This window comes from Rhinatrema bivittatum, chromosome 9 (genome assembly GCF_901001135.1).
Source record: "Rhinatrema bivittatum chromosome 9, aRhiBiv1.1, whole genome shotgun sequence".
NCBI classification, from domain to species: Eukaryota; Metazoa; Chordata; class Amphibia; order Gymnophiona; family Rhinatrematidae; genus Rhinatrema; species Rhinatrema bivittatum.
The window spans coordinates 112,499,457-112,516,202 of record NC_042623.1 but is presented as its reverse complement, the minus strand read 5'-3'; the positions used below and the strand labels follow the sequence as shown (position 1 = coordinate 112,516,202).

Below are 16,746 nucleotides of genomic sequence, written 5' to 3'. Positions count from 1 at the left end.
AAAATTTCACTCAAATAAGCAATATATCACAATAGTGTTGTAAATATATATTGAAGCACTTTGTACTGATGGGATCTTATATAAAGGCACTTGGACTGCACCATTAAATGCGGTGTCTTAAGTCTTATGAATTGAGCTAGTGCCTATGTTGCATTTATAATCATCAGTCCGGGATGACTACAACCATAAATCCCAGATATGTATATTTTTTTGAAAATGATTTTAACAATGTATTTAAAATAATCCTCTAGTAGTCACTAGTAAATAATCCTCCAGTCATTAGTAAAGGCAAAGTGATCCAAGACTTATTTTAGAGCTCCAGATGAAGTAGGAGACTGAACCTGCTGTTAAGTCATTTAAATCCACAAGAACTGGCCAGATATAAAAGCACTATCACTTAATTCCCAAACAGGACCCAACACTGAGGCGTTTTGAATTATTGTATCTTCATCAGGGGTCAAGGTTAGTGTGCGATGCTGGACAAGAGTCAGTAATCAACTTATTTCTGAAGAACAACGCTTAATAAATTTGGAAAAACGGACGATCAGCATTGGTCCCTGTGGCATACATTTATTCACAAGCCATTTTGTCACACACTGATGGGACATTCAAAAGCATATGCAAGGCAGGAAAAAATACTAAGTGAATTTTTGTGAAAGCTGCAGTTTAAGCAATTCTCATATGTAGTGTCTTGCCTTTTGTTTTGTGCTTAAATAAGGAGAAATTACTATTTACCTGATAATTTCCTTTTCTTTAGTACAGACAGATGAATCCAGAACCAGTGGGTTATGCACCTCTACCAGCAGATGGAGATGGAGCAAAGCTGACATCACAATATATATATATATATATATAGTCCTGTAGTGACATCAGCCTGCCAGTATTCTCTTCAAAAGCCAACTGTGGACAAACTAACAAAACTTGATTATTAACAGATAAACATTCCAGCACTCAGCCAACAGGAAAACACTGAGCCCAAATAAAAAGTGTAAGAATCTTAATAACATTAATCTAGGGACAGGATTGACATTTACCAGTACTCCCTGGAATATGTAGCCATGCAGGAGGACCACAGCGCAATCATTCGGCAGCCAAGGACAAGAAGCCTGATTCATCTGTTTGTACTAAAGAAAAGGAAATTATCAGGTAAGTAGTAATTTCTCCTTTCTTAGCATTCAGACAGATGAATCCAGAACCAATGGGATGTACCCAAGCTACTCCTGAATAGGGCGGGAGGCTGTCCATGGTCCAGTCAAACCCACATATACAAAGACTACATTCTATGATATCAGCATTTTATGTTCTATGTTTTACAGCATTTTACTCTGTTCTATGTCATTAGCATTTTATGTTCTATGTAATTAGCATGCTCTCATGCTTGTTTTCAGTTTCAATGTAAACCGAGACGATATGCAATATCTTGTATGAATCCCGGTATAAAAAAAATGTTAAATAAATAAATAAATAAATCCTCCCAGGTCTGATCATCCAGTCAATATTGCTTGGAAAAGGTATGTAAGGAGGACTTTGTCGCAGCTTGGCAGATGTTCGACAGGAGACAGCAATCTAACTTCCGCCCATGACACTCCCTGAGCCCCAGTGGAATGATCCCTAACCTGACTAGGGAACAGCTGTTCTGGATCAGATACGTGGCCGAGACTACCTCCTTAATCCAGCAGGTTATTGCAGCCCGTAATGCCGGCTCTTCCTGTTTATTCCTTCTATGGAGAACAAATAGCCTTTCTGAGAGGTTCAGAAGCCTCTAAATATCTCAAGCTATGCCTTTCTATATCCAAGGGATGTATCAGGCGATATTCCTCTGTATCTCTCAATCTGTCCAGAGATGGCAGGGAAAATAGGCTGATTCAAATGAAAAGCCGAGACCACCTTTGTCAAAAAAAAGAAGAAACATTACACAGCTGTATCACCCCCGGAGTCACTTGTAGAAACAGCTCCCGGCAAGATAAGGCCTGTAGTTTGGATCCTTGATGCGCTTAACAAATTGCCACAAGAAACATTGTTTTCAAGGTCAGTAAACTCAAGGAAGGTTACACATCAGTCAAAAATTAAGGCCTGCTAAAAAAAAAATCGACAAAGATATTATTTATTTATTTGGAACTTTTATATACCGACATTCATGTGTAAAAATACATATCAGATCGGTTTACAGCGAAACGAGAAAAGCATAAACGAATGCATTACATCGAACAAGGGATACAGGTAACTAGGATCAAAAGGTACGAATAAATACTAAGCTCTTCCAGAGAGCAAGAAACTATAATAATACACCACACAATGTCCCATTTCTATGATACCTAACAGGGGAACAAAAGCTAACTTTGCTAGAATATGATGTCGGAAGGAACAAAACCAATGAGAGCTGGTCCGGAAGTTAAAGTGAATAGATGGCTGGATGGGTCATCTAGGATTAAGGAAAGGCTTGACCGAACAGCCAAGTTTTGAGTCTTTTTTTGAAGGTTATCGGGCATCGTTCTAGCCGGAGACCCGACGGGAGAGCGTTCCATTGTGGAGGGCCAGCTGTGGAGACAGCTCATTTCCTTAAAGAGGATTTGGCAGGGGGGGTGTAGAGTGTGTCTCTGTAAGCAGATCTAACCGGTCTGGAGGGTTTGTGGGGATGAAGTGGGATATTTAGATCGAGTGGAGTGAGATTGTGCATGGCTTTGTGTATAACCATTAGGACTTTGTACAGAATTCTAAATTTGATTGGAAGCCAATGAAGGTCCCGCAGGATAGGTGTGTGTTCTCTTTTGTTGGTCTTGGCCAAAATCCTGGCCGTAGCGTTCTGCAACATCTGCAAGGGTTTGATGGTGTTTGCTGGGAGACCGAGAAGAAGCGAGTTGCAGATAGATACTGGTAACCACAAAGGAGAACAAAGAAGCTTCACTCCTTTCAAGAAATGCGTGACAACTGGGTGAGCCAACAAGGCCCACCATTCACCTACCCTCGAAGACAGGCAAGAATTCCAAATTAAGCAGGATCTGAATCAAGCAAGGAAGAACCCTTTGATCTTCACGCTAAGCCTCAAAACACTTGACAAACCTTATGTAGGCTAAGGATGTGGAGAACTTTCTTGCTCGTAGCAAGGTGATAATCACTGCAGTAGAATATCCACACTTCATCACCAGAGTCCTCTCCAGGACTATACTGTAAAACAATATTGAGTCGGATCTCCATGAAGGTCCCTGTCACAGTAGATCCCTGTGCGCCGAAAAGCTGGAAGGAAGAGTCCACTAGTAGTTTTCATAAATCTGCATACCACCGTCTTCTGGATCAATCTGGTGCCACCAGAAGCACCATCCCCTTCGATCTTCCGAATCATTTTGCCCAACATGGGCCATGGGGGAAAGGCATACAACAGCTTGCCCTCTGGCCATTCCAGCATGAGGGCATCGATGCCCAAGGACTTTGGAGCTCTCCTGCGACTGAAGAATCAAGAAATCTTAGCATTGTGATCCACCATTAGCTGAAATGCCTCGTTTGATAATTCCCATTCTCCTGGGTCCAGACTCTGTCTGCTGGCAAAGTTTACTCTTACATTACCTTTTCCTGCAATGTGTGAGGCTGAGATCTCCTGACGATGCACATTCACCCATTCCACAAGTTGGGCTATTTCCTGCGACACTTGCTGGCTCTTGGTTCCTCTCTGCCAAATGATGTATGCCACTGCTGTTGCATTGTCTGAAATTATCCGGATTGCTTGACTCTGCAATCTGTCTCCGAACCGCAAGCATGCAAACCGGATTACATGGACTTCCAGCCAATAGATGTTCCATGGAAACCCTTCTGCACTCCAGCGCCCTTGAGCTTTAAGCTCCTAACAGTGAGCTCCCCAAACCTGGAGGCTCACATCAGTCATGAGTACTAGCCAGTCTGGTGATCTTAGCAAATTCCCTTTCCTTAGAAGATCTGCTTATAACCACCACTGTAATTGAGAGCAGACTTCCATCAGCAGGAGAAGTCGAAGAGTCTTGAACCAGTGGGCTCCAAGCCAGCAGAGTGCGCTGAAGAGGATGCATATGCGCCCTCAACCATGGCCCTACCTCCAGGGTCGCTGCCAATCTGAGCACCTGAAGATAGGACCATACTGTCGATCGAATTGTGTTCGTCAATATCCACACCTGCACCATCAGCTTCTGAATACAGCTCTCCAGCGGGGAACACCCTGCCCCCCTTTTCGAGTCAAACTGAACTCCAAGATACTCCAGTGAATGTAAAAGCTGAAGATTGTTCTTGGTCAGGTTCATGACCCACTAGCCCCTGCAACAAGGAGATCACCTTGTGCATCACCCGGAGGCTCTCTTCCAGACTCTTAGTCTGAATCAGCTAATCATCCAAGTATGGGCAAACCACAATCCCATCTTTTCTCAAGTCTACCGCCACCACCACCATAACCTTGGAAAATGTCCTGGGTGCAGTGGCCAAACCAAAAGGTAGAGATTGAAACTGATAATGATTGAAATGCAGAAAATGTTGGTGCTCTAGTCAGAAGGGGATATACAGGTATGCCTCAGACAGAACCAGAGACGTCAGTAAACTCCCCCGACTGTACTGCCATTGTCACTGAGCACAAGGTTACCGTGAATGAGTTGCATGCTAATGATGATTGATGCCTTTGAGATACAGAGTGGGATGAAAAGATCCCCCATTCTTGGACACACGAAATAAATGGGATAACTTTTTTTTTTTTTTTTTGAGAGGTGGGTATGGGAACCTCAGCCCGCAGGAGTAGTTACTTGACAATTTACACTACACCGTTTGTCTTTTCTGCAGAGAGTTGCAAGACATCATGAGCACATCTCTAGGAACAGCGCATAACCATCTTGTATCACTTCCAGAACCCACTGGTCTGTCGTGATCTTGACCCACCTCCAATAAAAACAGAGAGAGAAGACCTCTCCCCTAAATCCAGAGGAGGGTCGGCACACCTTCATTGAGAAGCTCCAGGTGCTCAACTCCTGGAGCCTGCGCCTCATCTAGGCAGCCTGAGATGAAGGACTGGGATCTATCCAAAAGTCAAGTCCTCTGAAAAGCCACTCCTTTGTAGGATCGATAATGTGTGAATCCCCTAGTAGGACCCCTTGTACTGAAGGCTCATGGTGCCTGTTTCTTATCCTATGGTAATCGAGGAGCTGGGGACTCTACTCACTTATTGGTCATCTCCTCCAGTTCTCTCCCAAAGAAGAGCGAACCTTTAAAAGGCATCTTCATAAGATTAGACTTTGAGTTTGTATCGGCTGACCAATTTCTCAGCCATAGCTGACACCTAGCCGCTATTACCGAAGCCACACCTGTGACCGAGATGCGGACCAATTAAAGCCTGCATCTGCCAAAAAAGGCGGCTGCTAGTTCCTTCACTCCCCAAGATTCATTGACCTCCTGGGAGAGCAATAAGCAACAGCAAGCAACCAGGGAACAACAGGAAGCTAACTGCAAATTCATTGCAATCGCTTCAAAGATCTGCTTAAGGATAGCCTCAATTCTCCCATCGTAAGCATCCTTTAAGGCTGTTCCCCCATTCTACAAGAACAGTCATCCGCTTGGTGATGGCACACAAAAGTGCTTCCATGTTTGGAAAATGTAATTGCTCTTGCACAGCTGGGTCCAGGGGGAACAGGCCTTCCAAGACTTGTCCCCCTTTTGAAATTAGCTTCTGGGGCGCCTCACTCAAGATCAATTAATTCTTGAATGGCTTCCATAATATGACTCTTTCTTTGGCTCAGACATGGATTCAGTCCCAGCATCCTCAATGTCTGGGAATCAGGGCCGGTAACTCATCTTTATAAAAGAATTGCAACCTAGTTCTAAACGGCTCCAATCCCAGAGGAATTTCAATCCTCCAAGGAACAAGGACCGGTTTCATCATCTGTGCCAATAGGATCCCCACTGGAAAGACTGGCAGTCGATCTAGGCATGCCCCGTTTACCTGCAGCTCGATGGATATGGAGTTTCACCACCCAAAACCCAGAACTGACAATAGAGGTTGGGGCCGAGGACTGCACCAGAAGAAGGCAGAGGTGCCAAAACCAGGGGCACCTATCCTGTGCCCACTGAACTACCATCCCCCGCTGATGAACCAGTTAGGGGAGGCCCAAGTTATGCGACTCTTCTGGCATCTCTTCCCAGTCCCACCCCAGGCTGGGAAAAACGGGCTTAGTAATATCAGACTACGGTAATTCCCCCAAGCCTTCAAGCAACACTGGCTCAATTATAGGGAACACCAGGCTGAGATGCCCAAATATGACAAGCAGCCCAGAGGGTAAGGCGTTTAGATTTCTTAACCATAAGTGCCATTGGTCTAGCAGTATGCTGAATAAGCATCTGAAGTGTGTACATCCAACTGAAGCAGCCACAATAAGAACATAAGAAAACATATATTTAGGTGTCCAAAATTTAGGCACCCAAATTTTCTTGGGTGTCCAAAATTTAGTATGTGTGCTGCCAAAGCAAGCACTAGGTGCCCAAAATATATAGGTGTCTGAATTTAGGCATCCAAATTTTAGGCACGCCACACTGTACATCGATGGGTGCAGAGGCCGCACCGCTAGGGTGCAGATATAAGCATGAGCAAAATTAGGAGCATAGATGGATGCCCCTAACCAACTGTACTTCCAACAAAACGTCCAAGCATCCAATTAAGCTTGCTTATTGGACGCACAGCCAGATGCACTCGCACAATCTGATGGAATGGAAGAGGGCAGCCTAACACACAGAAGAGAAAGCATGTGAACGCTGCCATTGCCTACCACAGGGCAAACAAGAAAAAGCCTGAGAGTGGGGCCTAGTCCAGAAAGGCCACTCAGCCCACCAGCTGCCCGCATTCCCCAACTCCCACGGAAGTGGGAACACACGTCAGATCAGCGCTAAGCACAGAGACCGAAGGAGAGAAAAACTCTACACAAAACTCATTTTAACCTGAGCTCAGCCAGTCCCAGCTAAGAATAGAATCGGTCTCCAGTTGTAGGGGGAAAGAGCAATTACCTTCAGCGCCGTGCTCAGCTTCCTGCACCTGCAGCCTTTCAGCTGTTTTAACAGCTAAGACCAAATTGGCTGAAAAAAAAAAAGCTACCAGACCAAGGCACTCATTTGAGGGCCACAGAAATCACCTCAACAATTCTCAACTGAGGGAGGGGACCATATGGTATCACCACAAGAGAGCGGGGCAAATTAAATTTCCTTCTTTCTCCTTCTAAAAATTAAAGCAATCTGCAGTATGGAGATGCACACCCATCACCTGCTAGAGACAGAGAATACTGGTGGGCTGTCACTGCAGGAGCATACATACTGTGATGTCAGCTTTGCTCCATCTCCATCTGCTGGTAGAGGTTCATAACCCACTGGTTCTGGATTCATCTGTCTGAATGCTAAGAAAAAGCTTGGAAACCTATGGTTGGTATCTTGTCTGGCTGTCTGGAGTGGCCTCTAGGCAATGGGGGTGTCAATTTTGCTGAATTGGAAGTGGCTCAGCCACCACTGACCAATGCAAGGTAACTTTTAGCATAGGTTTTGCACTGACCTTGATGACTAATTTATGAAAATATGTCTAAATAAATATGTGTCAAAAGCTAAAAGTGTGGTAAGCAAGGAAACTGAGCTGTATTGTAAAATTTCACATCTCTAGCTCATTTGCATGTTTCACAGTTGGGTGCCAAAGATGGCTCTTTTTAACATAGTGCATACACGCATGCAAATGATGCTTGTCTTTGGGACTGTAATTCTGACCAAAGCAAGGCTGGGTCCAAGATGAAACAGGGTGACCTTTGTAGCAAAACAGGTGTCTATCAAATGACATTAGAAAGAAAAAAACTAAAAACTACACAGTAAAGATATTTGCACCCAAAAATGGCAAAATTTGCATAAAATAGTGACATCATGTCTTTATGTAATTATATGTTTGCTTCCTGTTGGCTGCAAAGCCTCCTAGTGAAAATCCTAGATATACATCATGAGCCATGACTACTGATCCAGTTATGGCCTGAATCAAAGTATACATCAGGAGCAATGAGGAGTCAAAGTAGGCCTTGAATTTCTTTTGTTAAATTTTTCACATACTTTGCTGGCCCATAAAAAGGGTGGCAAGCTTATGTTAGGTTCGAAACTTTGCATAGGAATTTAGCACCAGAGGTTGTAATAATCCACAAAAGTTCAGGCCCCTAACAGGATTTGTTTGGCTGCAGTGCCTGGACAAAATGGCTGCTTTACGTTAAGCGGAGCACAGTACTCTAAGAGTGACCTTTGTTCACCTGCCTAGGCTCTTGAACCAATAGCGATCCAGTCGAAAAATTTTGCATAGTTTTGTTTGAGGCTGTAGCGAACATCCACACAAAATTGAATTCAATTTAAAGGAGGTTGAGAGTGGATGATTTTCTAAATTGTTCCACTTGACATGGAATGTCTTGTTTTTCCATTATAGCACTGCATATGGAGTTTGGCTTGTTGCAGTTTCCAGTTCAGTTTCTGTCTGCATGTTTAGCAAAATTGCTTACCTTGTAATAGGTGTTATCCCAGGACAGCAGGATGTAGTCCTCACATATGGGTGACATCAGTAATGGAGCCCTATGTACGGAAAACTTCTGTAAAAGTTTCTATGAAACTTTTGACTGGCACCAGAGTGCCTACTGAGCATGCCCAGCATGCTATGATATTCCCTGCCACAGGGGTCTCCCTTTAGTCTTGATTTGTAGCAATAGCGTTAGCCAAAATAAAATAATAAAACGTATCGGACCCAACTCCGCGGGGTGGCGGGTGGGTTTCGTGAGGACTACATCCTGCTGTCCTGGGATAACACCTATTACAAGGTAAGCAATTTTGCTTTATCCCAGGACAAGCAGGATGCTAGTCCTCACATATGGGTGATTAGCAAGCTAGAGGCTGAGTCATTTTGTAGTGAAGCAACAGTGAACTATTGTTGTTGAAATGAATCAGCCGAAATCACAGCAGGTTGGATGTAGAAGGAGTTGGGGTTATACTGGAAACAAGTTCTTTAAGACAGATTGTCCATATGCTGAATCTTGTCTTCCTTCTTTGTCTAAACAGTAGTGCGCTGCAAAGGTGTGAAGAGAACTCCATGTTGCTGCTTTACAAATGTCCAGAATAGGTACAGAGCGAAGGTGTGCTACTGAAGTTGACATTGCTCTGACTGAGTGTGCTTTTACTCGCCCTTGAAGAGTAAGGCCTGCCTTTTCATAACAAAATTGTATGCAATCTGCTAGCCAGTTGGACAGAGTATGCTTACCCACTGCTTTACCTGGTTTGTTTGGATCATAGGATACAAACAGCTGACTGGATTTTCTTTGGGCTGCAGTGCGGTTTAAATAGAAGGATAACGCACGCTTACAGTCCAAAGTGTGTAAGGCTCTTTCACCTTGATGGGAATGAGGCCTAGGAAAGAATGTTGGTAAAACAATGGATTGGTTCAAGTGAAATTCTGTGACAACCTTAGGAAGGAATTTTGGGTGTGTTCGGAGGACTACCCTGTCATGTAGAAACTTTGTGAAAGGTTCGTATGTGACTAGCGCTTGCAATTCACTGACCCTTCTAGCTGATGTAATGGCTATGAGAAATACCGTTTTCCAAGTAAGGTATTTAAGGTCACAGGTATTTATGGGTTCAAATGGAGAACGCATAAGCCTAGTTAGTACTAACGTTCAGATCCCACTGTATGCTCGGGGAATGAACTGGAGGTTTAATGTGAGTTAGACCTCTCATGAATCTGCTTACGAGAGGCTGTGTAGAAATAGGTGCATCTCCCAGTTTGTTATGGTAAGCTGAGATTGCACTTAAGTGTACCCTTACAGATGACGTCTTAAGACCAGAGTCTGAGAGATGGTAAAGATAATCTAGTAGCGAGGTAGTGGGGCAGGTGAAAGGATCTAAATCTGAGTGCACCACAGTGTAAACCTTTTCCATTTGTAAGAATAATTCTTTCTAGTGGAAGGTTTTTGTGAAGCTATAAGTACTTGAGATATAGTGGTTGGAAGGTTGAGAGGTTGTAAGATCAAGCTCTCAACATCCATGCTATCAGGGACAGGGATTGAAGGTTGGGATGGCGCAACTGGCCCTGTTCCTGAGTTATCAGATTGGGAGCTACTCCCAGGCGAATTGGATCCCTGACTGATAGATCTAGCAGTGTGGGAAACCATACTTATCGAGGCCAATATGGGGCTATGAGTATCATTGTCCCCTTGTCCTGTTGTAGCTTCACTAGTGTTTTGGTTATGAGTGGTATCGGAGGATACGCGTATAACAGGCCTGAATTCCAGTGGCGAGCAAAGGCGTCCCTTGGTAGGCTGTTGGACTGCCAGAGGAGGAAGCAGTAATTGTTCACTTTGTAGTTCAGGTGGGATGCAAAGAGATCTATTGTTGGTTGACCCCAACGCTGAAAAATCTTGGTTGCTAGCGATGGGTTCAGAGACCACTCGTGTGGTTGGAAGTGACGACTGAGGCGATCCGCTACTGTGTTGTGGATGCCTGCTAGGTAGGTGGCCCGCAGAAGAATTGAGTGTGCTAGGGCCCAGTCCCAAATCTGAGCTGCTTCCTGACAAAGGAGGTACGAGCCTGTGCCTCCCTGCTTGTTGAGTACCACATGGCTACTGTGTTGTCCGTTTGGATCAGAACAGTTTTGTGTGAAAGGCAGTCCTTGAACGCATGTAGAGCATAGCGTATAGCTCGAAGTTCCAGAAAATTTATTTGAAAGGAGGCTTCTTGCCTTGTCCATGTGCCTTGTGTCTTTAGGTGAGCAATGTGCGCTCCCCACCCTAAGGTGGACGCATCTGTAGTTAAAGTCACTTGTGGAGCTGGTTGCTGGAAAGGCAGGCCTTTGAGCAAGTTGATTGTGGATGTCCACCAGAGAAGAGATGATCTTAGATCTTGCGTGATACGAATGGGAGTGGACAATGGTTGAATGGCTTGAATCCATTGAGATTTGAGTGTCCATTGCATTAGTCGCATGGTGAGCCTGGCCATGGGAGTAACATGAACCGTTGAGGCCATGTGTCCGAGCAGGGTGAGGCACTGATGAGCTGTAACTCGAGATTGATTGCGAACAGAGTGCGCTAGGAGAACGAGCGCTTGAGCACGGTCTCTTGGAAGAAAGGCTTTCGCTGTGATGGTGTTGAGATCTGCACCTATGAACTGCAAGTGGTGAAATGGTGTGAGATGGGATTTCTTGTAGTTGATGAGAAACCCCAAGGAGTGAAGCAATTTTATTGTGAGATGGAGAGAAGAGAGAGCTCCGCTTTGTGTTTGACTGCTGATGAGCCAATCGTCCAAGTAAGGAAAGACATGTACTCTTTGCTTGTGAAGATGTGCCACCGCTACTGCAAGACACTTTGTGAACACTCGAGGTGCTGAGGCTAGGCCGAAAGGCAGTACTCGGTATTGGAAGTGTTGACCTTCCACCAGAAATCGCAGGTATTGTCGATGAGGAGGAAAAATGGTAATGTGAGCGTAAGCATCTTGAAGATCCAGAGAGCAGAGCCAATCTCCTTTTTGAAGAAGAGGTAGCATGGTGCTTAATGACACCATCCTGAATTTTTCTTTCTTTAGAAATTTGTTGAGATTCCTGAGATCCAGGATAGGACGTAGGCCCCCGGTTTTCTTTGGAATGAGGAAATATCGGGAGTAGAATCCTCTGCCCCACTGAGGCCTGGGAACTCTTTCTATGGCCCTGGCAGTCAGTAGGGTGGATAATTCTGCTTGTAGAATTGTGGAGTGATGAGACACTGTCCAAGATGGAATAGGAGGATTTTCGTTTGGTACAGTGAGGAAATCCAAGCGGTACCCTTGAGTTGTAATTGAGAGTACCCATTGGTCCGTTGTGATGGAGGTCCAAGTTTGATGGTAATGAGAAATTCGGCCTCCTACAGGTAATTGTGGATGAGGATTTTGGGAATGGCTCCTGCTCTCTGGTTGGATTTCAAAACCCAGAAGTGGATGCTGCAGGCGGAGGCTGCTGAGGCCTAGCAGGTCTCTGGCGAGGTTGTGACCGTTGAGTAGGCCGTTGTTGTCTGGGTCTGGTTGCTGGAGGATAATATCGCCTAGGACGATAATATGGTTTCCTTGGTTCCCTTCTTGGAAGCCTCCTAGAAGGTTGGTGGAATTCTTGTGGCAGCTGAGACAGCTGTTTAAGGGTTTCAGTGTGGTCCTTGATGGTCGCCACCGCCTCTTTGACTTTATCACCAAAGAGGTTTTCCCCCAGGCAAGGCAAGTCTGCTAAGCGTTCCTGTACCTCTGGTCTCAGCTCCGATGATTTTAACCAGGCCCATCTCCTAGCTGTGATTCCTGACGCTGACAACCGGGAGGCTGTCTCAAAGGAATCATAAGTGGCCCTTACCTCGTGTTTGCCCGCCTCTAGGCCTTTGTGCACGTGTCTTAGCAATCCGTCCTGAAGTTGGTCAGGTAATTGGTGTGACAGTGTTTCAACCTGTTTCCACAGGTCTCGCTGGTACTGATTCATGAAAAGCTGGTAAGAATTTATTCTGGATACCAGCATGGCAGCTTGGAAGATTTTCCTTCCAAGATTATCTAGGAACCGGTTATCTTTCCCAGGAGGTGTGGAGGCATGCTGTTTTAACCTCTTGGCCTTCTTCTGGGCCGACTCGACCACTACTGATTGATGTGGCAATTGAGTTTTTTGAAACCCTGGGATGGGCTGAACCAGATAAGTGGCATCAGCACGCTTATTGACTGCCGCCACAGACCCAGGGTGCTCCCACATCCTGTACATCAATTCCTGTAAGACCTCGTGAACTGGAATGGCAAGAATTTTCTTAGGAGGATCTACGAATTGAAGTACCTCCAAGGTTTTTTGTCTGCTGTCTATCTCTGAGAGGAGGGAGAAAGGGATGGTTTCAGACATTTCCTTTATAAAATTAGAAAATGAAAGATCCTCCGGTGGTGATTTTCTCCTGTCCTCTGGTGGTGAAGGCTCAGAGAGGATATCTTCCTCAGATGAAAATTCTGAGTCACTAGTGTCCAGAGGATGCCCTGTTGGCCTAGGAGGCTTAAATGGGATCTCAGAGACTGGTGTTTGTGGTCTGATGGGTGGTATGACACCTGACGGACCTGGTAATGGTTCCTGATGTTGACCAGAACCTAGATCTTGTGGTGAAGAGGAGAAAGCATGGATAAGTGAGTCCAATCTGTCCATCAAAGGTTGAAAAATGGACGAATCATGAGTTGGCACCGATGGTGTCATCAGGGTCGGTGGCCGCATTGGAATCGATGGAATCTGAGGCATCGGCATCGACGGCATGGCTGGTTGCGGCATGGACGGCACCGGTGCTGGAACCGACGTCATCGATGATTGCGGTGATTTCCTCGGCATCGGCATCGAGGGTACTGGCGATGGAATCGACGATCTTATTATGATCGGTGTCGATGGTAGAACTGGTGTAGCAGGTCACGGCATCGCTTCGAAGGCATCCCTGACCGCTTGGCGTATGTAAACGTCAAGTTCCGCCCGCATGGATGGTGTGAACAGAGCACCCATGGGGGGAGGCGGTGGTGGCGACATCAGTACATCCTCAGAGCCCTGAGGAGGCACGGTTCCTTCCGCCGGAATCGGCGAGGATCGCCTTGTCGATGGCTCCGAAGCCTTACCCTGGAGCCGGGGTTTCTTAACCGGTGCCCCGTCTTCCGTCGATGGCTCGCCGGGTATCGGTGTAGCGGATGCCGTATGCGGCCTACGATGCCGATGGCGATGTTTGTCTTTTTCGCGGGCTTTCTCACTGCCCGATGTTGACGCCCTGGACGATGGCGAGGGGGAGGAAAATGGAGCGTCTCCCGACTCACCTGAATGGCGTTTTTTCAGGACGACTTTCCTAATCGACCCAGCTGGAGACGATTGTGTGGAAGTAGATGGAGCAGTAACCAGTTGTATTTTAAACAACTGTTCCATTTTGTCTAGCTGCAGACGTCGACCTTTCGAGGTCATCCTAGCACATAAGGGACAATTTTTTACATCATGCCCTTCACCCAGGCAGAGGACACAGTCCTGGTGAGGGTCTGTGATGGACATGTTCCTCGTGCATTTTGGGCATTTTTTGAAGCCTGTAGTCATTTTGTGGCCGGACAGCTGTCGACGGCCTATGACTCAGGTAAAAAAATTGGAAAAACGGAACGGAACCGCGAAATCGGTAAAAACTTACCGTGATGTCTATACTAAGGGAGACCCTTTGCGGTTGAAGTTTTTTAGAGTTTTCCGTGAGGAAAAAGTTGTGGAGAATCCCACAGGACTCCTAATAACCGCGAGGCTAACTGCTTCGCGGAAAAAAGAAGACTAAAGGGAGACCCCTGTGGCAGGGAATATCATAGCATGCTGGGCATGCTCAGTAGGCACTCTGGTGCCAGTCAAAAGTTTCATAGAAACTTTTACAGAAGTTTTCCGTACATAGGGCTCCATTACTGATGTCACCCATATGTGAGGACTAGCATCCTGCTTCTCCTGGGATAATTATTTATACTTTTTTATAGCCACTTTATTCTGTATTTGGTGAGGTTCTACATGTAAGACTGAGGTGAGGTATTCTGCTTTCTAGTGTGTAGTTTGTGTGTGGGGATCTATAGCAGCCTGGCTTGTTCTGTTTTCTTAATACGGGGTGTATTGATGAGAAGGGGGAAGGGAGTGAGACTTTTCTCTACTCCTTTTTATATATTTTTTTTACATGGGAAAAAACATTTTCAATCTTTTTTTTTACATAACTTGAATATTTTACCAGAAAATTCATGTCAATTAAAGTTAATAATCAAGTGTTATATGAAAGAAATCTGGTGGATCAGGATGCTGACTGGCTTGTGGCAGTCAAGGATCAGAGTTACCTACCTCCCCCCCTCCCCCCCAATTTAAATCTTGGCACACCACTTCAAAAAGATTTTCTACCCCTGGACTAGACTGATCTTTTGAAAGACATTTTTTCTTTTGCAAACTCCTCTTATAATTGGATCACTATGGTTCACGTCTAGTCACACTCCCATAGCCAGTTTTCAAAACATTTGGGAATCTTGCTCCATATCGTCACTTCAAAATATACTTCGGAAATATGTTTTAAGAAAAAGCATTTACTTTTTACAAGACTGCCATAGGCACATGAAGTTCTGTCCAGGTTTTTTCACTTGTTCTCCCAGCTGACTTGTAGTTGGTGCAGTGTATGGAGACGGCTGGGAACCGACATGGTGGCCCTGAATTTGCATTACTGTTGCCGGTGTCACAGGTGAACTCTGCAGAAAGTTTGAAAGACATATGTTTTTAAAATGCATACAAAACATCAACAGATTAAAATTTTTCATTGCCTGAGCGTATTTCTTGACATTTTTCTACTACACTGTCTTATGAAGTGCCATTAATTCATATAAGAATGCATGCATTTAGTTACAAAAAAAAAGTTGAAATTTTTTTCTTAAATCTGATCTTTTTAAGATAAAATGCTATGTACTCTAGCTAATAAACAATTCAGATCAAAATGGATGAAAGGTAGGATACAGATACAGTACAAATCAGAACTTTACAAACAGGCTTTATCACCAGTACTTTTGTGTATAGAAAGAACAGTCTAATTCATCTGTAACAGTGCCTGAATAAACAGGACTGTGCAGAAATGTTTTGCATTCTATTTTCATAACTTGCAAGAAACATATTTACTAATATAGATGTTGTGAAAAATCATACTTTCCTCTGAATTAAATGTAGCATTCCAAAACAATTTTCTAGCAACCAGAATGATGGCATGTTAGCAATGTCCTGTATTTCACACTGGAAAGCTGTTCTACTCGGCTATGGGATAGCAACAATTATGTCTGCAATGAAGATGAAAATACATCCTTCCGAGTATAAGAGTAACAGAAACACCATGATCTGTATAAGCAGCAGCTCATTTGCCCTGTCATTAATAGGGAAAGGCAAAGGCTGCTTAGATATCTTAACCCCTCAAGATTATGGTGTGAGAAACAAGTGTATCTTCTAAATGTGCATAGTTGTAAAAGTGTTTCCTTAATACATGTTTTAAGAAAGAACGGAGCATAGCCTTCATGATACTTAAATTCTCAATGGCTGTTTTCAATTCATGAATTTCTGAATTATTAAAAAAGCTTAATCTTACTCTTAACTGAGAATGTTTTAACTTCTGTATTAACCATTGTGATCTTAATTTTAAATGAGCATACTTGTTACTAAGTACCAGACTACAGCTGGAGCATAGAGCACACTGCTAAGGACATAGGTGCATTGAAGATTTTGGATACCTAATCTCACAAACTATTTATAATTAAAATGTGGTTGGCGGCACCATTTTAAAAACAAATTTACTGGGCAACCTTGAAAAGTACAACTAATCCTGGTTTCTGAGGCAGGAGTATGATCACTCCCCCAACTGAAGACAAGGTGGCATAATGACAGCCTCCAGACTAAGAGGAAATAATAAAGAAAAAAGGAAAAATGTTAATATGCACCCCCCCCCCCCCAAAAAAAAAAAAAATTTCAGCAAAATTCAGCCCTTACACTCTTACTGTAAACAAGTGTTTTCAAACAGTATGTAATAACCGGAATTTGAAAATGTAATTCTCATGTCAATCAGCTGCAAGTTTCTAACTTGCTACATGGCAAAAACTTCATAACTGAAAATTGATTCAATAAAAAGCTTTAAAAGCCCCATTTAAAACTGGCCTCTAATGAGAAAGCAAATGTTGCTTACCTGTAACAGGTGTTCTCACAGGACAGCAGGATGTTAGTCC

The 16,746-nt window shown here is 44.2% G+C and overlaps 1 protein-coding gene across 1 annotated transcript in view; it reads right to left on the bottom strand.

Moving 5' to 3' along the window:
* Positions 1 to 16,746, bottom strand: part of ARID2 (AT-rich interaction domain 2) — a 736,417-nt gene that overhangs the window by 145,185 nt on the left and 574,486 nt on the right. Inside the window, exon 16 of the mRNA XM_029615213.1 lies at positions 15,083 to 15,237. Within this exon, the coding sequence (XP_029471073.1) occupies positions 15,083 to 15,237 (155 nt within the window). The remainder of the gene's footprint in view (positions 1 to 15,082; positions 15,238 to 16,746) is intronic.